Below are 25,531 nucleotides of genomic sequence, written 5' to 3'. Positions count from 1 at the left end.
TACACGGTACTAATAATATTGTTTGATAATTTCCGCATTCCGTTGGATCACCTTTCTTTGGAGTAGCACAACTACGGATCTCTTCCAGTTGGTTGACCAGGTAGCTGTCTTCCAAATTTCTTGGCGTGGACAAGTGAGCACCTCCAGTGCTCCACTTACTTGTTGAAACATTTCAGTTGGTATTCTGTCAATTCCTGAGCCCTGTTTTTTTTGCCAGTCCCTTCAGTGCTGCTTGAACTTCTTCCTCAAATACCATCTGTTCTTGATCATATGCTACCTCCTAAAATGGTTGAACATTGAGTAATTATTTTTGGTACAGTGACTCAGTGTATTCCTTGCATCTTCTTTTGATGCTTCCTGCATTGTGCAATATTTTGCCCTAAGAATCATTCAACGTTACTACTTGAGGCTTGAATTTTTTTCTTCAGTTCTTTCAGCCTGAGAAATGCCAAGTGCATTCTTCTCTTTTGGTTTTCTAACTCCAGGTCTTTGCACATTTTGTTATAATACTTTACTTTGTCTCCTCCAGGCACCCTTTGAAATCTTCTGTTCAGCTCTTTTACTTCATCATTTCTTCCATTTGCTTTGGCTGCTGTACGTTCAAGAGCAAGTTTCAGAGTCTCTTCTGACATCCATTTTAGTCTTTTCTTTCCTGCCTTTTTAATGACTTCTTGCTTTCTTCATATATGATGTCCTTGACTTCATCCCACAACTAGTCTGGTCTTCGGTCATTAGTGTTCAGTACATGAAATCTGTTCTTGAAACGGCCTCTAAATTTAGCTGGGATATACTCAGGGTCATATTTTGGCTCTCATGGACTTGTTTTAATTTCTTCAGCTTCAGCTTGAACTTGCATATGAACAATTGATGGTCTGTTCCATAGTTGGCCCCGGTCTTGTTCCAACTGATGATATTGAGTTTCACCATCGTCTTTTTCCTCACATGTAGTTGATTTGATTCCTGTGTATTCCATCCAGCGAGGTCCACCTGTATAGTCACCGTTTATGTTGTTAAAAAAGGCATTTGCAATGAATAAGTCGTTGGTCTTGCAAAATTCTATTATGCAATCTCCTGTGTTGTTTCTGTCATCCAGGCCATATTTTGCAGCTAGCAATCCTTTTTGTTTCCAACTTCCACATTCCCATCACTAGCAATGATCAATGCATCCTGATTGCATATTTGATCAATTTCAGCCTGCAGAAGTTGGTAAAAATCTTCAGTTTCTTCATCTTTGGCTTTAGTGGTTGGTGTGAAAATTTGAATAATAGTCGAATCAACTGGTCTTCTTTGTAGGTGTATGGATACTATCCTATTGAGGACAACAGAATGTGAAAATTATTGAATAAAATCAATATTACATGCTAGTAAAATTTAGCTGGAGATAATTCAAAAGTGGTTGCAGCAGTACATCAGCACGGAACTGCCAAAAATTCAAGCCAGGTTGAGAAGAGAACGTGGAATGAGGGATGTCATTGCTGATGTCAGATGGATCTTGCCTGAAAGCAGAGAATACCAGAAAGATGTTTACCTGTTTTATTGAGTATGCAAAGCCATTCAACTGTGTGGATCATAACAAATTATGAATAACATTTCAAAGAGTGGAAATTCCAGAACCCTTAATTGTGCTCATGCAGAACCTGTACATAGACCAAGAGACAGTTATTTGAACAGAACAAGGGAATACTATGTGGTTTAAAATCGGGAAAGGTGTGTGTCAGGATTGTATCCTTTCACCATACTTATTTAATCTGTATGCTGAGCAGATAATCCAAGAAGCTGGACTATATGAAGAAGAATGCAGCATCAGGATTGGAGGAAGACTCATTAGTAATCTATGATATGCAGATGACACAACGTTGCCTGCTGAAAGCAAACAGGACTTGAAACACTTGCTGATGAAGATCAAAGACTACAGCCTTCAGTATGGATCACACCTCAACGTAAAACAAAAATCCTCACAAGTGGACCAATGAGCAACATCATGATAAATGCAGAAAATACTGAAAATGTCAAGGATTTCATTTTACTTGGATCCACTATCAATGCCTGTGGAAGCAGCAGTCAAGAAATCAAATGATGTATTGCATTGGGCAGATCTGCTGCAAAAGACCTCTTTAAAGCATTAGGAAGTAAAGAAGCCACTTTGAAGACTGAGGTGTACCTGACCAAGCCATGGTATTTTCAGTCACCTCACATGCATGCAAAAGCTGGACAATGAATAAGGAAGACCAAAGACGAAATGTGTTCGTGAAAAATATTGCATATACAATGGACTGCCAGAAGAGCAGAACAATCTGTCTTTGAAGACGTACAGCCAGAATGCTCCTTAGAAGCTCCAAGAATGGTGAGACTTTGTCTCACATACTTTGGATATATTACCAGTCCCTGGAGAAGGGCACTATGCTTGGTAAAGCAGAGGGTCGGGGAAAACCCTTAAGGAGATGGATTGACACAGTGACTGCAACCATGGGCTCAAGCATAACAATGATTGCGAGGATGGCACAGGACCAGGCAGTGTTTTGTTCTGTTGTACTGGGGTTGCTGTGAATCCGAACTGACTTGATGCCACCTAACAACAATTAATATTATTGTTGTCACTGTTATTATAGAGGAGGTGTCTAGAACTAATTCATTTTTCATTTTCTTAGTAGAGTGCCTCTTGTGTACAAAACAGAATAAATGAACGATTGAATAATGAGTTAATTAAATGTAATTTTGAACTTACCATTTTGTACAGGCTTTTATAGCATTATTGGGCTCAGTATTGTTAGATTTACTTGAGATGTTTCTGAAACGAGGACTATAACACAAAACTGAAAATATTACTAGTATTATTTTATCATTTTAGTCTGTTTTTGCACATTTTTAATACCGCACTTCCAGAATATAGGAATTAATCTAGCTTTTAATGAGCCTTTGCATTCCTTTATTTTATAAAATAGTTTTCCATTTTAGGTTCAAGAATATCGAGTCCACTCTGTCATCGGGCTGTTAGGAATTTATTTTTTCACTATTTCCATGGTGTAAACAGAGGGATTTGGATATACTTCTGTAGTTCCCAAGGGTTCCTGGAAGTTTCTCCCTTCCAGTTAACTCTTGGTCCTCATAGGAGGAGTAATCTTTTGAGTCACAGCTTTTGGCACTTGAATTCCAGATTCTGCTTCTCCCAAATAAGAAGTAGTTGGTGAGACTCTCAGCCTTTGGAGAAGGCCTCTGACTTCTTGGACTTGAGGACTCCATTTTTCAGTAAAGTGCTTTTGAATAACTGGCAACATTACTTTTCTTTTTAGCATCTGTGTAATACATACTTTTTACCACTCAGAGATTCTGTTTATAGCCTTTATTTGATGGTTTCTTGTAATTATTTACTTTTGCTGATCAGTAGTTTTCTTGAGACAGACCACATCACAACTGTAAATACAAAGCAACCACACATTTCAGCCTTATATAGTTTCACCTACTTAAGACAATCAATAATAATGTGATGTTTCTTGACTTCTCTTTCCACATCACTGTTTACTTGTGGATTGAAGTTTCCATTTGTATGTTTTAATTTTTGCCAAGAAAAATCAATCATATGCATTGTAGCTCTGCTTTAAATTTTATGCCTCATATGAAAGAGTATATAAATAGTATATACATTTTAAATGGAGAAAAATCTTTCTTTTAGGCTATCTTAGTTTAGTACCTGGGTTTTTACTCAGTATAAGTACTTTATTTAGATTAGCTGCAATTTTATTTCTAATTTGTTGTTTTCAAGTCTAAGGAAATTTTCCTGGTGAATTTGTTGTCTTATAATTTTTTTTATCGTCTTTTTAAAAAGGTTGTCTAAAGTTTATTAAACACCAAACTCCTGCGTACTTTAAATATTTTAATGTCACTCTCTATAGTTTCTCAGAGTGACCAGATAAGTTCTTTCAGGAAAGCAGATTAAAAGAGTGACTTCATCATACCTTCCTGAAAACAACTTGCCTTCATTTAAGAAGCAATAACTGAAGAAACCATCTAATCAATAAAGATAAGAAACCATCTAATCAATAAAGATAACATGGTTTTTGAGGAAAATAAATAACCTGTTGGGTCTCTTTGAGAACTCAAGATATCATATTATCTCTAAATTATACTTTATAAATTAGCATGATAAAACTAATTAAACCCTATGTGGATATTTTATTTTTTTAAATGTACTTCCTTTTTTTTTTACTTCCTTTAGAATAATGGAGCATTTTTTTGTCTCTGAAAGTTTGCCCTTAAATGTCAGATAAACAATGAGCAATTTGAAAGCTAACTTGAATTTTCTTGTTTTGCATTGTTACTGCTCATGAAATATTTTGCCTTTTTCTATGTATTTTTTACTTTGTTATATCATGGATTCTAGGTTTTAAGTTTTGTTTTTAAATGGTTAATGAGACCTACCTCTAGAGGGCAATATTTTCTCAACTTTTCTGTGATCGTAATCATGGCAACCCTGCCATGAACCTGGTGCACTATGGATGTTGATGTCTCAGCAGAGCACATAACAGCTTAGCTTCCCTTTTATTATGTTTTCTGTGATTTATTCCTCAAAATCTTCTTAGAAAATTGGACTTTTGAAACATATTCCTATCAGTTAATATCCTTTTTGAGTACTTCATCCAGATACCTAACTCTTATGACGGAATTCACAGTTGAACAGAGGCAAATTTTTTGGCTATATCCCTTGAGTAAGTGGTGTCACTGTGTTCTGAAAATTCCATTCTTTGATTTTCTGTATGTTGCCATTCAAGGACTTGTTATCTCTATTCTTTATTGTACCAGAGTGACTAAACCCCAGCAGTGAGGCGTTATTAAGATACAGCTTTATTAAACGTTTTAAATTAGTGGTTGCTAAGCAGTGGTTCTCAACTGGTTTTGGTTTTAGAAAAATTTTACATCCTTAAAAACTGTATATTAAAAATTACTCAAGGCCCCAAAGTGTTTTTATGTGTGTTCTATCTTTTCCATATTTATTGATAGAAATAAAATGGAAACGTAAATTTTTTATTTTAAAATATGAACACATAAACATAAATAACATTGTTTTATGTAAAGAATTATTTTCTAAAACCAAATTTTTACTGAGAAAAGTGGCATTGTTTTATATTTTTGAAAATCTTTTTAATGTCCCTCTCAACAGAAGACCAACTGGGTTATCCTATCTGCTCCTACATTTAACCTCTTACTATGTCACAAATCATATGGCCTTTGGAAAACTCCAGTGTGTACTTTTTAGCGGTACTGGAAACCCTGGTGGTGTAGTGGTTAAGTGCTGCGGCTGTTAACCAAGAGGTTGGCAGTTTGAATCTGCCAGGCGCTCCTCGGAAACTCTATGGGGCAGTTCTACTCTGTCCTATAGGGTCGCTATGAGTAGGAATCAACTCGACGGCAGTGGGTTTGGTTTTGGTATGAGTGAAAAAGTCTCGTATTATTTTGAAAATGGTTTTGACCTCGAAAACCTCATTGAGAGGTTTTAGAGATTCCCCGGGTTCAGAGGACCATGTTTGAGAACCACTGGCCTAAAGGAGCCCTGCTGGTGCAGTGGTTAAGAACTCGGCTGCTAACCAAAAGGTTGGCAGTTTGAATCTACCAGCTGCCTCTTGGAAACCCTATGGGGCTGTTCTGCTCTGTCTTATAGGGTCGCTATGAGTTGGAATCGACTTTACTGCGATGGATTTGGTTAATTTGGTTTGGCCTAAAGGAATCATATAATAGCACTGAAAGTTAATCTCTACTTTTCTGTTAACCTTGGTTGGACTTCCGTTGTTTTTGTTTACTTTTTAAATATAATTTTTATTTTCTATTCAAGAAATGGAGCCCTGGTGACTCAGTGGTTGAGAGCTCAGACCGAATCCACCAGCCACTCCTTGGAAACCCTATAGGGCAGTTCTTCCCTGTCCTGTAGGGTCTCTATGAGTCGAAATTGACTGAATGGCAATGGGTTTTTACTGGTTATTCAAGATATACATTTATTTTAAATTTCAAAGAATACCATAATCTTATAATGAAAAACTCTTCTCCCCTGTCCCACCCCTCCTCAATCTCAGGTCTCATTCCCTAGAAGCCTCTTCTTTAGACTCTTGATAGTTTGTTCCCTACTGGTTTCTCTTTTGTTCCTTTCTGGAAATCCTGTTAGTTGGATAATTTATCTCTTCCATTGAGTGTTTAATTTTCTTGCTTTTCTGTTTTCCATCTTTTTGTCTTTGTCTCTTTGTTTACTTTATGAGTTTCCCCAACCTTCTTATTGTATTTTTATTTCTGCTACGTGTTTATAATATTCTTTTCTTTACATGTTTTATTATAACATCCTTTTCTTATAGATGTAATATTGTTCATTTCTTTGAAAGATAATTTGTGAAGTGATATTTTGCTCCTTGCATTATCTCCATTTCCTCTGAGTTCCTTTTTCTATTTGTTTGTTTTTCCATGTTAGAGCAGTGGTTCTGAATCTTGGCTGAACATTATAATTAACCTGGATAGATTAAAAAAACACTGATGCCTAGGCCCCATCTCAGACCATTTAAACCAAAATCCTGACTTCAATGTCAGTATTCTTGGCTGATCATTCTTGTTTTTATTCAAGGTAAGCTATAAGGATTTGATTGGAAGCCCTATTCGTCCCAAGAAGGAAACCTTCTATCCTTAGTTGGGGTAGGGTTGGGGTTGTGGAGACTGGTTGGCAGTGCACCTCGCAGTTAGTTTCTAGGGAGTTGAAAGAGTTACATTATTTTAATCTGGTTATCCTAATAATACCAAGAGGATTTGTAGTACCTGTTAGATCTCTGGGAAACCCTGGTGGTGTAGTGGTTAAGTGCTACGGCTGCTAATCAAAGCGTCGGCAGTTCAAATCCGCCAGGCGCTCTTTGGAAGCTCTATGGGGCAGCTCTACTCTGTTCTATAGGGTCGCTATGAGTCGGAATTGACTCGACGGCACTGGGTTTTTGGTTTTTTATTAGATCTCTGAAGTAGATACGTATCACTATTGGCTAACTTTTCCATTAAGAAAGATAATTAAGAGAATTCTGGTTGAATTTCATTTAAATAGAAATATTTCTGTGGAAACTTGGAGCTTGTATATTTATTTGCTGAGGTGAATAAATGTAAAAATTACTTCTCCAAATGTGGAAATATGAGTTTGGTGAAATACTGGTCTTAGTGAAGTGATTACATGTTCATTTCTCCATGTACTTACCAAAGAGGGGCTTGAAATATTTTTTTCAAAATTTGGTTTTGAGAAAAATTAGAAAGGGAGAAGAGAATGGGATTAGCCTTCTCAGAGTATGTAACGATCAGTGTCTGAATGATTAACTCACATAAACAGATTTAGAAATTATATCAGACTTGTAAGTATCCGACATGAGTAGTCTGGAGCTTAAAATTTGACCAGGAACTAGAAATTCAACTGCTGGTTCATAGCTGCAAACTACAAAAGGGTAAGGAGATTGGGGTCAGGACTATGCCAAGGTTACACATACTGAGAAATAGAAACTGGGATGGTTCTTAGCGTAATAGGATAAATGACATTTTGAATTTGGAGTTGAATGAGAAAAGGAAAGGGATTTAAGGTTCATTGAAAGAGCTGGCAACATTGGATGATGTGTTTTTGCAGGTGAGAATATTGAAGCTAGAATGAGACACATGAGAGAGAAACGTTGTTGGTGGTGGCTTCAGAAGAAATAGGCTATGCCATTTTCTGTGTTCAGAATCATTTTTTCTCAGACGCTGTGTATGCCCAGGCATGGCCACGATGTCACTCCTTTTTGTGGTTCTCACTCTCAAGGAATTTCTATAAAAGGAGTTTTTAATGTATAGGTAAATTCACAGTTTTGCGTTTGGAAAAGTAAGTTTAGAAGACAAGTAGCTGAACTATTTATTAATATTCATTATGACATGATGAGTTTGATTTCTTTTTTGGGTGAACAGTTCTCTCACGAACTGTTGATAATTTGGGCAGCTACATTGAATATGGGTTTCCTGTTTTCTTCTTAAGTGCAGTATGTAAGCATATTTTGATTAAAGATATTTAGATGTTTTTAAGCTGGAAATAAAATATATGTGAATATAAAAGGTTTTATCTTCCCTGTTGTCAAAAATGTACTGTACTCCCATCTTTGTATGGTTATTAAAATCTTTTGCTCTTTCCCATCTGAAGGAAATGCATCTTTGACACTTCTCATGACCTGAGTCATGATGCTGAAATAGAGCCAGAAAATATCCTTAACAGTCATGGGTAAAAAAAAGAAAGGCTTCCGTGGGGAGGGGTGTGTGCAGCTGGCGGGGGCGGGGGGGTGGGGGGTGTTATGGGGAGAGGAGATTCTTTGCTATTTTGGTTTATTATGTTTTTTATTTTAATTGGTTATATTTTTCTACTATGTTGTTCAACAGAAAATACTTTGATTTTAATATTTAATTATTCCTCAAGTCTACAATGTTTAATGCAGTTGAAATGGCAAGTTTTGCAAATGTTCAATTAAATCCTTTCATTTCCAAGTCCAAAAAATGCACTTTAAGTCTTGCAATTCAGTACTTCATCTTGGAATAGAGTGTTTATTTTTATTTCAAAACCATCTCTCAATACTTTTATCTTCGTACATTTACCGCTTTAGCTGTATGTATTTAATCAAGCATATAATTTTTCGTGTCTTCTCCTTATTCCTAAAACAATGAAGTTTTTCAGTTTCCTCTTTGCAATGATACAAAAATCATCGTGAGCTAGGATAGGATTGGGATAGTTGGTTGTAGGGTATTTTCAAGAAAGAATTTCAATGAAGCGTTATACTTTGGGGAGCTTATTTTATTCCAAGCTTGGTCTAAGTGATGCTAGATTAAAGTTTGAATTGTTGAGTGACTGCTATATGGATTTTTTCATTCTGAGGATTTTTCAAGAAATCAAATGACATGTTGCATTGGGCAAATCTGCTGCAAAAGACCTCTTTAAAGTGCTAAAAAACTAAGATGTTACTTTAAGGGTTAAGGTGTGCCTGACCCAAACCATGGTATTTTCAGTCACCTCATATGCATATGAAATTTGGACAGTGAATAAGGAAGACTGAAGAAGAATTGATGCCTTTGAATTAGGATGTTGGTGAAGAATGTTGGATATATCATAGACTGCCAGAAGAGCAGAACAAATCTGTCTTGGAAGAAGTACAGCCAGAATGCTCCTTGGAAGTGAGGCTGGTGAGACTTTGTCTCAAGTACTTTGGGCATGTTATCAGAAGAGATCAGTCCCTGGAGAAGGGCATCATGCTTGGTAAGGTAGAGAGTCAGCGAAAAAGAGGAAGACCCTTGATGAGAGGGATTGACACAGAGGCTGCAACAATGGGACTCAAACATAGCAACAATTCAGTAGAATTTCTCTCAGCCACTTCTATTATTTTTCCCCGTTTTCTATACTTACATCTTATAAATATTGTTTCTAACTCTTAATCTCATCTCCTTTTCTAGGCTTATTTTTGTCTCTTTGGCTCTTTGACATTCCCTGTTGAAGGCCTGCTTCACCCTTTTGGAGCAGTGCTGGAGTATCTTTGTACTACTTATAATTTTAGCAGAAGTTATGATATTGTTTAGACTTTTAATTTTTATGAATTAACTTCGAAAATTTTTAAAATTTTAGCTTAAGGGAGGAAAAATAATCAAAATTTTACATGTAATAGTAGCCAGTACATTAAGTTAATACTTAACAGGTGAGAACTATATTCAGAATAGGAATAAAATGATTTATTAATATATATAATTATTCATTTAATATAATCAGTACAGTTTTGATTCTCTTGAAAGTGCAGTTTTAATTGTACTGACATTTAATGAGCACCAGTACAAAGCTCCATGGCAGGCTGCTTTGTATGTAGTGAAAAGAGCTGATGACAATATTATTAATAACCTCAATCCCCATTTTGCAGAAACTTGGATTCTTGTTTTCAGCTCCATTTTGTGGGAGATTTCTGTTCTCTTCCTATATCCCCATCTCTTGCCAAAGTACCTTTAGTGATTTCTATGTGATGTGAATTAATCCTAGAAAAAAAATCAATTTTTTTTTTTTTGCTTTGAAATGCGTCCAGATATGTAGTATTTTTACCATTTGCTGCCCAAGAAAAATTAATAAGGGAGAAAGAAGTCAATGCATAGTAAAAATTGTCCTTGAACTCGTTCAGTCATAAATTTTATCACATAAACTGTTTGGTGGTTGTGATAACAGTCTTTTTAAAATATATACATATATATATTATTCATTTTCTTTTAATTGTGTGTTCTCTTCTCCTTGGCTACCGTGAACAAGCATTGCTTCCGCCCAGTTTGGTATGTGGGTCAGAAGGCCCTGTTTCTCACCAGGGCGCTGCTGTTTCCTCTTCCTACTTGAGTAGATTACAGATTATACTGGAACATGCCTGAGAAAAGGTCAAAAAGGAGGGTGAAAGTCCTGGAACTGCAGCTGGGAAGCTTGTCATTCTCATCTAGGACGGGGGAAAAAAATGAAAAAGAAAGAGTGAAAGACAGAGACTCTTAACCCAACCAAAAACAACCCACATGCAGGAAATTCCCACTGCGCAGGATACTTTTTATATATTGTGAAAGAATTTTATTTGGTTTTGATTAAATAATTATGGAGTGTTTGGTTGAGACAGCTTTCAAGTTAATTAGATGGCAAGCAAGAGCTAAGCAGTGTTTTTAACTTTTCGGAGCCCAGCTTCCCAGTGATTGTTTCCAAACAAGCTACCATTGTATTCTTTTTGAAGAGTCAAGGAGTCGGGCACTTTTCTACTACAGAGTTAACTTAGTTAAACCCTTTGGTATATTTTGGATTTTTATCCCTTTCAATTCCACAGCAGGATATTAAAAGCAGACCAAAAGCTTTGGTCTTTCGGGGAAAGCAAAAAGCACCCACCCCCAAAAAAGATCCCCATTAAACTTAGTATTCAATTTTTATTCTGGAAAGATGTAAACAAGGTAGGGAATAGAGCATCTACATGTCTTAGAGAAGGGAAGATGTTGGAATGAAGACACAGATAAAGAATTATTTGGGAACAGGATGCTCCTCAGGGGTGCCAGGGAATCACATTGTCATTGGCTCCCCGTGTGCCTCATGAATCCAAGTTCAAAATGCAAGAGTTCAAAATGTTAGTGGACCAAGGACACTGGGAGGCCCATATCCTAGAACAAGAGTCAATCTTGTGCATAAGCGTGTGGAGACGGGATGAGAACAGAATTTATTTGATACAATTATAAAAAACCCGCTGCCGTCGAGTGGTGTCTAGAATATTGACTTGTAAAGTTATTGTAAAACTTTGGGAAAGTGGAGTGTCTAAGATGAAAAGGGACTCTCTGTGATAAGGATGAGAAAGTAAGATTATATGTAATGCTCTCCCACAAGCCATTGTCAGCACTGCCTAGTGCTTTTCCTTTTTACAAATGCACTGTAAAACTGAATTTACACTGGTTTGCCATGTTTATGCCTGTTTATCCCATGTTCCTGATGACAAAAAGAAACATTCCTCCTTTATCCTCCAAATGCTCTATTTGGTCCACTTTATTCCACTGTAGTTCTTTTCTCACACCTTCTGTTCCTAAAGAACCATCTTTTGATCCCGTTAGTAACAACCTGTAGCTTGTGCTTTTAGAAACTTACAGCAAACATTTTTCCCCGTTCTCATTGATATGATGTTGTTTTAAGGCACTTTCTTATGTACAGCACTGATCTCTTGACTGCTTAATTTTTTTTTTTTTAACTGATTTCATTTGCTTTGGTTTTTAATATGGTATTTGAGTCTGTAGGATAGAAAAATTTTAAGAAGGGGGGAGGAGGCATATATTATCTATCATTTTTTTTTCTTCTTGTTTGTATTTAAGAAGAAATACACAAGCACACGCACAGATACACACACAGTTACTCTGATATACTGATAGTAACTGAAATGGGTGACAATTTCAGGATCTGGCTTTAGACGTTCCTTGCAGCTGGCAGTTTGCCACATTCACATGTTCTCACATCACAGCCTTCAGAAGCTAGGAATACCAAGCCAGCAGCTTCAGCAGAGAGGGTGAGGATAAAACAGAAAGGAGGCTAGCTCTGCAGCCGCATTACCTGGGAGTTGCTGCTGATGTCTTTTCCACAAATGTCCAAGTTTGTCAAAGCCCAGTAAATCTTGGAAAGTTTATTTTCCTTGTAGCATCTGTGTTTTATAATGGGTCTTTTAATTTGTTTTTACTTTGTCTGCAGGGATTTCTTTTGTCCGGAGTTTTCAGACTCTTGTCTTCTTTTTTCCTGTGGAAGTGAGCCTGTTAATGATGACTGGTTAGGGAATATGCTTCTCTGCAAAGCTGACCTGACAGACTGTTCCTCCAGTGTAGTAACAAAGCCCATTGTTATCTTCTCCATTCGCTTTTATCCACAACCTAATCCATTTTTCCTCTTTGTTTTTATAGGATGGAATGTCTGGGAAAACATAATTTGGGGCAGTGAATAAATGAAAAGATAAAGTTAGCAAAGTTTTAGTAAACAGATCATACCTTGTCAAACCTAAACACAGCCAGTGGTAGGTACTATGTGTTAGTAGGGAGATTAAGAGAGCTTTTCCTCAAAGTTCAAGGTACCTGCAGGCACACGAGGTTGTTGTATTCATAATTCCATTTGCAAAAATGAAAACTTGTTGAAGATAAACACAGAAAGTCAGTGGTTGAACCCAAAAGTGAACTCCAATTCTTACTCCTGGTTTAGTGCTTTGTATTACAACATTAAAAACAATAAGTGCAGCAAACAACTAAAAACAGAACATTATAGCTTTGAACATCAAGAGAAGTTTTTAAACTTCTGATTTTTAGATGACCCTCTATTCCCAAATAGAATTTCTGTTTTAATTTATTGAGAAACGATTTTATTGGACCTTGGGATTTTTTTTCCCCAAGAGGACTCCATCTATCTTGGGGACTGGTAAACCTCTAAAGGATCAAAGCTGTAGTGGATTTGGATAAAGACCCAAAAGCCTGAAGGCTTAGACAAAGTTTATCTATATAGAGTAAGCCCGAAAAACTGGTAAGAGAGTCTTAGAAGAGCTTATTTTCTCATGAGATTTTTGGGACTTCCTCTGTCTGGTTGTGCCAGAAATACTGTGAGAATATCCATTCTCGTGGCATTTGTCACTTACAGGTCTTGTCCCAGCTGGAATTTTAAAGTATAATGATGTGTGAAATATTATATGTATTTTGAGATTTTATGAAATCCATTTCTGAAACTGCAATTAAATTACTACCGCTCTTTTTGTTGTACTAATACAGTAAAACAAAAAAGAGAAGGGTAATAAGGAAGTGTTAATGAAGATAACATCTAGCATTTATGTAGTAACTTCTCTTAAATATCTCACAAATTTTTTTTATTTTACTATTGTTGTCATATATATTCATGAGAGCTGGAGAAAAGAAATAGTGTTACAGTCCTTTGTGAAAAGAGAAATTGAAGCATAGAATAGGGGAGGGACTTACCTACTTCTAAGACTTGGTATACTACAAGCTTCTTTCTCCTGAACCTCATTGTGTTAAGAGACTTCAGGTGTAATGAACCACCCTAGCTTGGAAATTTAGTCTTGTTATAAAACCAAATTAATTGTCTAGATACCTATTCTTAAAGTTAACAAGTCTAGGCTCCTGAGCCAATCAAAAGGAAACCAAGAAGAATAGTGAGATCCGTGGACTGCAGTTGTCTTTTGAGGTACTTTGAGTCTTCTTCCAACATTAATTTCATTTATAGATCATAAGGCCTTGTTTTTCTCTGCCTCCTGGATGTGGGAAAATATATTTCATTCATTCGTTCTGCAAATATGTATTGAGCTATTATATATTAGTGTGACATTGCCCCTACATTGATCCTCCAATCTCTTAGAAGATAAATCTGAAGAAGTTTGTTAGATTCTAACTTAATTTTCGAGGAAAATCCAGGAGAGAAGAAAGTGGAATGTCATTCAGAACCATGTTAGAAGGGGGCATTATATTTTTGTATACTTGATTTATTGAGTCTAAACTTGAAATTCTTCCACTTTCTTCTTTAAATTTGTCTTTTTTATGTAGTTCATTTTGTGTCAGCTATTGAGATTTTATGTCTGAGTTATCTTACTACCTCCTGATGTCGTCGTTCATACGTCTCTCATCTTATCCTGATGTCGTCGTTCATATGTCTCTCATCTTATCCTTTATTTTCTTCTAGAAGAACAAAGGTAAGAAGATACAGGTTCCTCCTTCTGTGGTCAAAATTTGTATACCTGATTTCCCTTTTTACGTTCTTCCCAATACTTTAAAATTATAAAAAAGTGCCTCCTTCTTCGTTCTTGAGACATTTTGCAGCTATCTTTATTAGCATATTTTCTCCCAATTTTTATTTTTTGTTTATATGTGTTTCTGCCCCATAGTGTTATAAGCTCTTTGTGAGTCCCTTGGAATTATTCTTCTGAGACCTAGAATATAACCTGATACCAACAAGGCTCAAAAAGTTTGAAATGAAAGAATGAATATTGAAACCTTTGCTTGATCTCATCTTGTTAGTGTCTTCATTGCAGCCTCAGAGTTCTTAAACTTGTGTTCTCTGCCCATTACCTTGATAATGTTCTATTATTAGTCCTTGGAGCCCTGGTGGCACAGTGGTTAAGAGCTCAGCTGCCACCAGCTGCTCCTTGGAAACCCTGTCGGGCAGTTCTACTCTGTCCTGTAGGGGTGCCGTGAGTCAGAATAGACTCGATGGCCATGGGTTTTTGGTTTTAAGTTTGCGTTAAGAAGTTTTGGTGGGGCAATGGTTGGAAATAATATATTAATTAAGAAGCATTTTTAGATAGATTCTCTTGCTGTCTGTATAAATTTGTCTCCTTGATTCACATTACTAAAAAAAAAGTTTAGTGTGCCTAATATTTATAAAGTACCACATTATTTGCTAGCTGCATAGTAGGGTAAATAATTTTTTATCAAAAGTAAAGCATTGATTTAAAATTAATCTTAGGTCAATAAGATGTTCTTTGTAAAGAAGAGTTGTTGAATTATAAACACTGGACTGGGACATAAGGTAATTACTGATACTCTAAAACTGCAGTAATCAAGAAAATGTGGTATTGTTGAAAGGGTAGACATGAATCAATGCAACAGAATCTAGAAAGAGACTCATACACGTAAGGTCAATTGTTCTTTGACAAAAGTGCAAAGACAATTCCATGGAGAAAGCTTCATCTTTTTAAAAAATGGTGATTAAAATAATAGAACATTCATATTTAAAACAGCAAACATGGTGAACCTCAACCCATATCTCATACCATATACAAAAATTAACTCAAAATGGATCATAGTCTGCTCTTGGTGCTTCTATTCAGCTTTATACTACAAGTTCTGGCCAGGAGAATTAGTTAATTAAAAAAATACAAGGCATCAAGCTTAAAGCTATTTCTATTTGAGGAAGACATGGTCTTGAATATAGAAAATGCTGAGTAATCAACAAGAAGCTGTTATAGCTAAGAAACAAGTTCAGCAAGGTTGCAGGGTACAAGATCAATATGCAAAAGACACTTGTATTTCTGTAGATTAGCAATGAACAATCTGAAAATGAAATTAAGAAAACAATTCCATTTATAAGTTGTGTTATAAAAAATAAAGTACTTAGGAACAAATTTAACCAAAGAGGTACAGAACTTGTGCATTGAAAACAAATAATATTGAAAGAAATTAAGACAGCCCATTTTTATGGGTAAGAAGACTTAGTATTGTTAAGATGGCAGTGCCCCCCAAATTGATCTATAGATTCAGTGCAATCCCAGCTGGCTTTTTTGTAGAAATTGACAACATATAGAAATTCTTGAAAAGGTTTACACACAGAAAGAAATAATTTTTAATGGCTACAATGCAGGGAGGGGTGAGGAGGGAAAAACACTAACTAGATAGGAGATAAGTGGTAACTTTGTCGAAGGGTAAGGCAGTACACAAACTGGGGAAGTTAGTACAACCTGACCAAGGCAAAGTCATAGAAGATTCATGGACACATCTAAACTCCCTGAGGGACTGAGTTTCTGGGCTGAGGGCTGGCAACCTAGATCCACTGGGATAGCATAGTCTATAAAGAAAATGCTGTACATCCTACTTTGATGAGTAGCGTCTGTGCTCTTAAAAGCTTGCGAGTAGCCATCTAAGGTACGTCTACTGGTCCCACCCTGCCTGGAGCAAAGGAGGGTGAAGCAAACAAATGACACAAGGCAAAGATTAATCCAAAAGACTAATGGACCACAACTACCATACGTCGACCAGACTGAGTCTAGCACAACTAGATGGTGCCTGGCTACCACCACTGACTGCTTTGACAGGGGTCACAACAGAGGGTCCTGGACAGAGCTCGAGAAAAATGTAGAACAAAATTCAAACTCACAAAAAAAGACCAGACTCACTGGTCTGACAGAGACTGGAGAAACCCCAAGAGTATGAAACCCAGACATACTTTAACTCAGTACTGAAGTCACTCCTGAAGTTTACCCTTCGCCAAAGATTAGACAGGCCTATACAACAAACAGTAACACATGTAGTTCAACCATGTATACAAGATTAAATGGGCATACCAGCCCAGGGGTAAGTGCAAGAAGGCAGGAGGGAACAGGAAAGCTGGATGAATGGAAATGGGAAATACAAGGCTGAGAAGGGGAGAGTGTTAATATTCTGCGAGGTTGGCAACCAATGTCACAAAACAATATGAGTATTAATTATTTAATAAGAAACTAATTTGCTCTGTAAATTTTCATCTAAAGTGTACACACACACACACACAAATATTGACAACATACAGGTGAAAACAGTGTTTCGTTGTATGTAATGACTCATTGAAGAAGCGCAAAAAATGCACTGACTGTCTTTAGAAAGAAAACGAATTAATATTTTTCTGTCTGTAGTCTTCCTGAAAAGCCATTATGGCATTACAGCCAGTGACAAAGACTTTTTAATATTGTTAGTCTTCCTTGGAGAAAGGTGACTGAACTGAGGTTATAAGAGTTCGAATTTTAAAGCCTTGTCTTCAGTTCGTTATGTGTGGATTTGTCCAAGGGTGTGTATAATACCTATTTTAGAAGGCATCGGTTGTTTAGGAACCTAAATTCCCAGTATGACCTTTATTTGAGTGGGGATAAAGTCAGCATTTCACAGCATTACGGAAATTCAGAAAAACCAAGTGGAATGATCTAAACTTTTTAATTCCCTGTGGCTCGTATCTGAAAAACACTTGGATGCAGTAATAATGAGGCTGGCTTCTTCATTGTTTCCTTTCTTGTCTTTTTTGCCTTTACATTTCATACCCTCCTGTCGGTGAGATTTGTAGTGTATTTGCATTTTGTAGCTATAGCTTGCAAGGTGGTGACAACAAATAATATAGAAATAACAAATGTCCAAATGGGTGCTTCTGCTCCAGAATATAGTATATTCTCTTTTGATGTTCTGGTCTCTGCCCTTTGAGTGGCCAGATATGAGTTCTATTTACATTAAGCGAGCAATACTAATTAGCATAAGATTTCTCAACAAAGTTTAGAAATTTGTCGTTAGGCAGGCTTTATCAGTTCAATGGAAAAAATTAAAAAAGCGTGAGTGGGTCCTGCCTTGCCCCAGACTTCAAAAATTGCAGTATTGAAGCAATAGACATTATAGGTCATATATTGAGAGCACGGTTTAAAAAATAAACAGAAAAATTCCTCAACCCATTTCTGTAAGGTTGTGGTAAACATTAGTTAAACTTGAGAGATTTTTGTTTCATTTGTTTGGGCCTATGTCCATTATTCATGGTGAATCCATGTTTTACAGGGTAGAACTGCTCCATAAGGTTTTCTCGACTATAATCTTTACAGAAATAGATCAGCAGGAGTTTCTTCCATGGTGCCACTCAGGGGGTTTGAGCCACCAATCTTTAGGTTGGGCACAAATTTTTTGTGCCACCCAGGGACCTCATGAGTCAGAATTGACTCAATGGCAACAAGTTTATGTCCATTATTATATTTACAAAATAGCATTTGACTCACATCTTATATTTTACAAAAAAATTAATCCAACTTATCATAAACCTAAATGTAAAATAGTAGCCCTGGTGGCATAGTGGTTAAGAGCTGTGGCTACTAACCAAAAAAAGGTCGGCAGTTTGAATCTACCAGCCCCTCCATGGAGACCCTATGGGGCAATTCTGCTCTGTTCTATAGGGTAGCTACAAGTTGGAATCGACTCAATGGCAAAGGATTTGATTTTTAGGGTTTAAATGTAAAATTTTAAAATCTAATAAAAATCAGAGGAAAAAATTTTTGTGACCTAGGGTTAGGCAAATATTTCTTCAGTTCAATACCACAAGTACAAAAGGAACAAATTAATGTTGGACTTCATCACCATTTTTTTTTTTTTTTTCTCACTCAAAGTCCAGTAGGAGAATAAAAAAGACAAGCCACAGGCTGGCAGAAAATGCTTGCAAATCATGAATCTGACTAAGGGCTTGTATCAAAACTCATCACTAAGATCCAGAAATAAACCCTTACATTTATAGCCAATTGATGTTCAACCAGACTGCCAGGGCAGTTCAGTAAGGGGAAGGATAGTCTTTTCAACTAATGGTACTGAGACAACTAGATATCCAGCATGCAAAACACTGAAGTTGAACACCTAGGTACCTCATACCATTTATAAAAGTTAATTCAAAATGTATCCAAGAATATGAACACGTGCTTCACTAAAGAAGATATTCAGGCAGCTAACAGATACATGAGAAAATGCTCTCAATCATTAGCCGTTAGAGAAATGCAAATTAAAACTACGATGAGATTCCATCTCACTCCAACAAGGCTGTCATTAATCCAAAAAACACAAAATAATAAATGTTGGAGAGGCTGCGGAGAGATCGGAACTCTTACACACTGCTGGTGGGAATGTAAAATGGTACAACCACTTTGGAAATCTATCTGGCGTTTTCTTAAAAAGTTAGGAATAAAACTACCATGCAACCCAGAAATCCCACTCCTCGGAATATACCCTAGAGAAATAAGAGCCTTTACATGAACAGATACATGCACACCCATGTTTATTGCAGCTCTGTTTACAATAGCAAAAAGCTGGAAGCAACCAAGGTGTCCATCAACGGATGAATGGTTAAATAAATTATGGCATATTCACACAATGGAATACTACGCATCAATAAAGAACAGTGACGAATCTGTGAAACATTTCATAACATGGAGGAACCTGGAAGGCAGTATGCTAAGTGAAATTAGTCAGATGCAAAAGGACAAATATTGTATAAGACCACTATTATAAGATCTTGAGAAATAGTGTAAACTGAGAAGAACACATTCTTTTGTGGCTACGAGAGGGAGTCGGGAGGGAGGGTGGGACAGGGTTATTTACTGATTAGTTAGTAGATAAGAACTACTTTAGGTGAAGGGAAGGACAATACTCAATGCAGGGAAGGTCAGCTCAACTGGACTGGACCAAAAGCAAAGAAGTTTCCGGGATAAACCAAATGCTTCGAAGGTCAGCGGAGCAAGGGCGGGGTTTTGGGGACTATGGCTTAAGGGGACTTCTAAGTCAATTGGCAAAATAAATTCTATTATGAAAACATTCTGCATCCCACTTTGAAGTGTGGTGTCTGGGGTCTTAAATGCTAACAAGCGGCCATCTAAGATGCATCAATGGGTCTCAACCCACCTGGATCAAAGGAGAATGAAGAACACCGAGGTCACATGATAACTATGAGCCCAAGAGATAGAAAGGGCCACATGAACTAGAGACTTACATCATACTGAGACCAGAAGAACTAGATGGTTCCCGGCCACAACTGATGACTGCCCTGACAGGGAGCACAACAGAGAACCCCCGAGAGAGCAGGAGATCAGTAGGATGCAGACCCCAAATTCTCATAAATAGACCAGACTTAATGGTCTGACTGAGACTAGAAGAATCCCGGTAGTCATGGTCCCCAAACCTCCTGTTGGCCCAGGACAGGAACCATTCCCGAAGACAACTCATCAGACATGGAAGGGACTGGCCAATGTGTTGGAGAGAGATGCTGATGAAGAGTGAGCTACTTGTATCAGGTGGACACTTGAGACTGTGTTGGCATCTCCTGTCTGGAGAGGAGATGGGAGGGTAGAGAGGGTTAGAAACTGGCAAAACGGTTACGAAAGGAGAGACTGGAGGGAGCGAGTGGGCTGACTCATTAGGGGGAGGGTAAATGGGAGTATGTAGTAAGGTGTATATAGGCTTATGTGTGACAGACTGACTTGATTTGTGAACTTTCACTTAAAGCACAATAAAAATTATTTAAAAAAAGATAATACAGAAAAAAAAAATGTATCCAAGAACTAAATGTAAGAGCTAAAACTATAAAACTCTTAGAAGAAAACATAGAACTAAATCTTTGTGATCTTGCGTTATGCAACGAATTATGCAATGAATACAACATCAAAAGCACGGTCAACGTAGATAAATTGTATTTCCTCAAAATTGAAAATTTTGGAAATTGTGATTAGAGAACACTGTCAAAAAAGTGGAAAGACAGTCCACAGAATGAGAGAATGTATTTGCAAATCATGTATTTGACTTTTTAGTCAGCCTCATCCTGTGTCATACTTTGTCAGAACCTTCACATGTGGCTACCATATTCTCCACCCCCTTACTCTCAAAGTTATTTAGGGAAACTCCCCACTACTCCTCTAGACTAATTTAGATCTTCCCATTTTACTTTCTCTTACTAGCCTATGTTTATTAATAATACTATCGAATTATAATTAAATTATTAATTTACTATTTGTATAACTATCTAACATCTATCCATATTCTCCACCCCCTCATCCCCAAATAATGTTTATAATCAAATCATCCTTGGTGTTAACAGAATCCTTTGGTTTCTTATCATCCATATAACTGTGAGTCTTCTAGGACCAACTGTACTTTACATACCTTTCTTAAATGAATAGTGAAGTCATTGCAAAGCTATTAGAGATAGGAAAGCTTCTGTTGATGATTTTCTTTATTTGTGTCTTTGTAGGGAAACTGAACAGCCAAGACTCCTACAACAATTTTACCAACAACAACCCTGGCAACCCTCGCCTGTCTCCTCTCCCCAGCTTGATGGTAGTGATGCCTCTTGCACAAATCAAGCAGCCAATGACATTGGGGACCATCACCAAACGAACAGGGTAAGGCATCAAGCTTCATATTTTTTAATAGCTATTTTAGAAAGTTGAATGCATAAAAATAAAACATACTTTCTCTTTGTGTGGCTTTGATTATGTTCTTCATTTCCAGCCCACATGAGAGTTAATTGCAGTAGATTGAATACAAAGTATAGAGCTTGCACAAACATACACACAAAGAACCATGTGCACACATTCATAGAAAGAACAAAGCAGTGACAAGTTGTGAAAACCAGTATTGGCTAGCACAAACCAGAGCCATCTACTCAGTCTTGTACTTACTGCTTTCTGGCTTTGCCTTAAAGTACTGTTTCGTTTTCTCGCACTTGAAAACGTGATGTGGATTCGTAATGAATCCCAAATTTTGTCTGACACAAATACTAAGTAAGGCGAGTACTTTAGGTGATGACCATGTTCGTAATTCTTTTTAAAAAGTCACTTTATTGAAGTATAATTTACATACAATAATTGATCATTAGCGTGAGGGCATTGTGATATTATGGGTAGTGTTTAAAAGCCTAAGATTTGGGTTTTATTCAGTTGGTCATTAACATCCTCAAGGGCTTTGAATAACTCACTTGATTTTTTAATTTTATGCTTATTTTAGCTATTAAAAAATTTTCTACCTATTAGGAATATAACATTATTATTTCTTTGGGCTCCCTGAAATCACTTTTGTGAGGAGAAATACTCATTCTTCTCGGGAACAAGATCTTTGGGCTCCAAATTTCACTATTAGAAATTGACCTTCTACTTTTCTTAGGTGGAGTTTGAGGACTATTGAGAAGAAAGGGGAGAAAAAAGGAAAATATAACAAACCTAGACGTTCTGTGGCACAGATAATTTGGCCTGTACCTCCTTTAATTGATCTTGGCTTTTTAACTTTGTGTTCAGTAGAAGTTTAATTTTAAATTGAATTTTTTACTTCCCCTTTCTCTTTTAGTTTCTTTATTTTAAAATAAGAAGTTGGGTAATAAAATAACTGTTGCTGTCAAGTCTGTTCTGATTCATAGTGACCCTATAGGAAAAAGTAGAACTGCCCCATAGGTATACTAAGGAATGGCTGGTGGATTCAAACTGCTTACCTTCTGGTTAGGAGCTGAGCTCTTAATCACTGCACCACCAGGGCTCCAAGAAGATAGGAGTGGCTATGAAATTTAGCACTTATATTTACAGTTAGCTCATTGTTTCTTTGTACGACATTAAATTTCTGTGATGTAGAACCAAATAAAAATGGGACTAAATCTTGAATCATGATTTTAAAATTATTTCTTTCACTCATTGAATTCAGACAATACACAATTGTATCTTTTTAAAAAAGAAAAACATAATTGTATCTTCTTAATTCAAACAAGCATTGTACAAGTCTGTCAAGTACTAAGGAATTTTTGCCCGTTTTTTTCTGAATCTGTGGGAAAGAATATTCAAAATTGTTCTTCTGGAGTTTAATTTTACGTTCAGAGTGAGTAGATTATGATAAAGAGATTGAAAGGCTCCTGGAGACATAAAGGCATATTCTAGTATTTTGTTTCTGGGTTTTTTTGTTTTGTGAAACATAGGAGGTATACTGTTTTATAATTTAACATGTTAGCTCTTCTAATAGGTTCCTCAAAATATATCTCTAAGATAGTGACTGGAGCTTTATGGATAAAATGATATGTTAGAATTTATTTCAAAATATTTTGGGAGAGGGGCAAGAAGTGAATCTAAAAGGTGAAGTAAGATTGGTCATAAGCTGATATTATTAAAGCTAGGTGATGCTTACATGGGGGGTCGTTATATTACTTATACTACTTTTATATATATATATTTCATTGTACTTTAGATGAAGGTTTATAGAACAAACTAGTTTCTCATCAAACAGTATACACATTGTTCTATGACATTAGTTAACAACCCCATGACATGTCAGCACTCTCCGTTCTCAACCCTATTACCAGCTTTCCTGTTCCCTCCTGCCTTCCAGTCCCTGCCGCAGCGCTGGTGCACCCCTTTAGTCTTGTTTAGTTCCATGGGCCTAGTTCAATCTTTGGCTGAAGGAATGAACCCCAGGAATGACCTCATTACTGAGCTGAAAGGGTGTCTGAGGCCATACTCTCAGGGTTTCTCCAGTCTCTGTCAGGCCATCAAGTCTGGTCTTTGTTTTTGAGTTAGAATTTTGTTCTACATTTTTCTTCCACTCTGTCTGGGGCCGTCTATTGTGATCCCTGTCAGAACAGTCAGTGATGGTAGTGGGCACCATCTAGTTTTACCGGACTTAGTCTGGTGGAGGCCATTGTAGATGTAGTCCATTAGTCCTTTGGACTAATCTTTCCCTTGTGTCTTTAGTTTTCTTCATTCTTCCTTGCTCCCAAAGGGGTGAGACCAGTGGAGTATCCCAGACAGCCAGTCACAGGCTTTTAAGACCCCAGACACTACTCACCAAAGTAGAGTGTAGAACATATTCTTTATAAACTATATTATGCCAGTTGAGCTTGATTTCCCCGAGATCATGGTCCCTACAGCCCTCAGCCGAGAAATTCGATCCCTCAGGGAGTTTGGATGTGTCTATGGAGCTACCATGAGCTTGCCTTGTACAGGTTGTGCTGGCGTCCCCAGTATTGTGTACTGTCTTACCCTTCACCAAAGTTTCCACTTATCTACTGTCTATTTTTTAAAGTTTCCAGAATAAAAAAATAAAATCCCTTGCTTGCTTTCTCCTCTCTCCATACCTTAATGTAAAAGGTATAGAAACTATTGAACACCTGATGTCTTCCTATGTGTTTCTTTTTCTTTTTAAAAATGTGCTTTTAGTTTCTCCGATTTGTGGACCATGTATACTGTGGTCCATATTATGGACACTTTCATAATTACTTATTTATGAAGTGCTATGATTTTGAGTTACTTTATATGCTTTAAAATTAATATTAGTGCAAAATAAATGTATCATAGGCTTTGTAACTCAATCCTCAAGCCATTTTATTTCTGTAAGTTTTTAAATTCCTTTTAACATGTTCTGTATTGAAGTATTTAGAGAGATTAATTCATATTTGGCCACAGTGAGCATTTGGTTTTTAATTTTTTTATTTTTATATAATTTCAGACATACAACAGAGTTGTAAGAATAAAAAGAATTCCTGTCTACCCAGATTTTCCAAGTGTTAACAGCTTAAAATATTTGCTTTATCATTCTCATTCTCTCACTCAGTCTACACGCACACACAAAGACGCACACTTCTTTTTTTTTCCTAAATTGAGCGTAAGTTGCAGACAAACATCCCCTTATCTCTGCCCACTTCAGTGTGTGATTTCTAAGGACAAGGACATTCTCTTACCTCACCATGGTACAATAATCAAAAGAAGAGTTCTTAAAACTAATTTTATTACCTTTGTTTCTTATAATTATTGTCTGTCATGAATTTTCTACTTGTGGCAGAACTTTAGTGCCCCACAAATTACCCCACCCCTTTTTTTTGTTGTTGTTAGGTGCCATCAAGTCAGTTCTGACTCATAGCAACCCAGTATCCAACAGAACAAAACACTGCCTGATGCTGTGCCATCCTCACAGTCATTGCTATGTTTGAGCCCATTATTGCAGCCTCTGTATCAGTCAATCTTGTTGACGGTCTTCCTCTTTTTTGCTGACCCTCTACTTTACCAAGCATGATATCCTTCTCCAGGGACTGGTCCCCCTGGTAACATGTCCAAAGCGAGACAAAGTCTTGCCATCTTTGCCTCCAAGGATTATTCTGGCTGTACTTCTTCCAAGACAGATTTGTTCATTCTGTATATTCAGTAGTCTTCACCAACACCATAATTCAAAGGCATCAATTTTTCGGTCTTCTTTATTCATCGTAAATTTTTTAGATGCATATGAAGTGATTGAAAATACTATAGCTTGGGTCAGGTGCACCTTAGCCCTCAAAGTGACATCTTTGCTTTCTAATGCTTTAAAGAGGTCTTTTGCAGATTTGCCCAGTGCAATACGTGATTTGATTTCTTGACTGCTGCTTCCATGGGCATTGATTGTGGACTCAAGTAAAATGAAATCCTTGACAACTTTGATATTTTCTCCATTCATCATGATGTTGCTTATTGGTCCAGTTGTGAGTTTTTTTGTTTTCTTTATGTTGAAGTATAATCCACACTGAAGGCTGTAGTCTTTGATCATCATCAGTAAGAGTTTCAAGGCCTCTTTGGTTTCAGCAAGCAAGGGTGTGTCATCTGCATATTGCAGGTTGTTAATGAGTCTCCCTCCAATCCTGTTGCCACATTCTTCTTCATATAGTCCAACACCTCTAATTATTTGTTCAGCATACAGATTAAATAAGTATGGTGAAAGGATACAACCCTGACACACACCTTTCCTGATG

General features: G+C 36.8%; 1 protein-coding gene across 20 annotated transcripts in view; it reads left to right on the top strand.

The window, feature by feature from the left end:
- The window catches only part of BCAS3 (BCAS3 microtubule associated cell migration factor), a 623,309-nt gene that overhangs the window by 256,641 nt on the left and 341,137 nt on the right, over nucleotides 1-25,531 (top strand). For all 20 annotated transcript variants that reach the window (XM_064271347.1, XM_064271344.1, XM_064271335.1 and 17 more), the window contains one exon: nucleotides 21,032-21,182. In XM_064271347.1, the coding sequence (XP_064127417.1) occupies nucleotides 21,032-21,182 (151 nt within the window). The remainder of the gene's footprint in view (nucleotides 1-21,031; nucleotides 21,183-25,531) is intronic.

The sequence above is a fragment of the Loxodonta africana genome, chromosome 18 (assembly GCF_030014295.1).
Source record: "Loxodonta africana isolate mLoxAfr1 chromosome 18, mLoxAfr1.hap2, whole genome shotgun sequence".
NCBI lineage: Eukaryota > Metazoa > Chordata > Mammalia > Proboscidea > Elephantidae > Loxodonta > Loxodonta africana.
The sequence above is the reverse complement of the archived record's forward strand: the minus strand, read 5'-3'. Positions and strand labels throughout refer to the sequence as shown.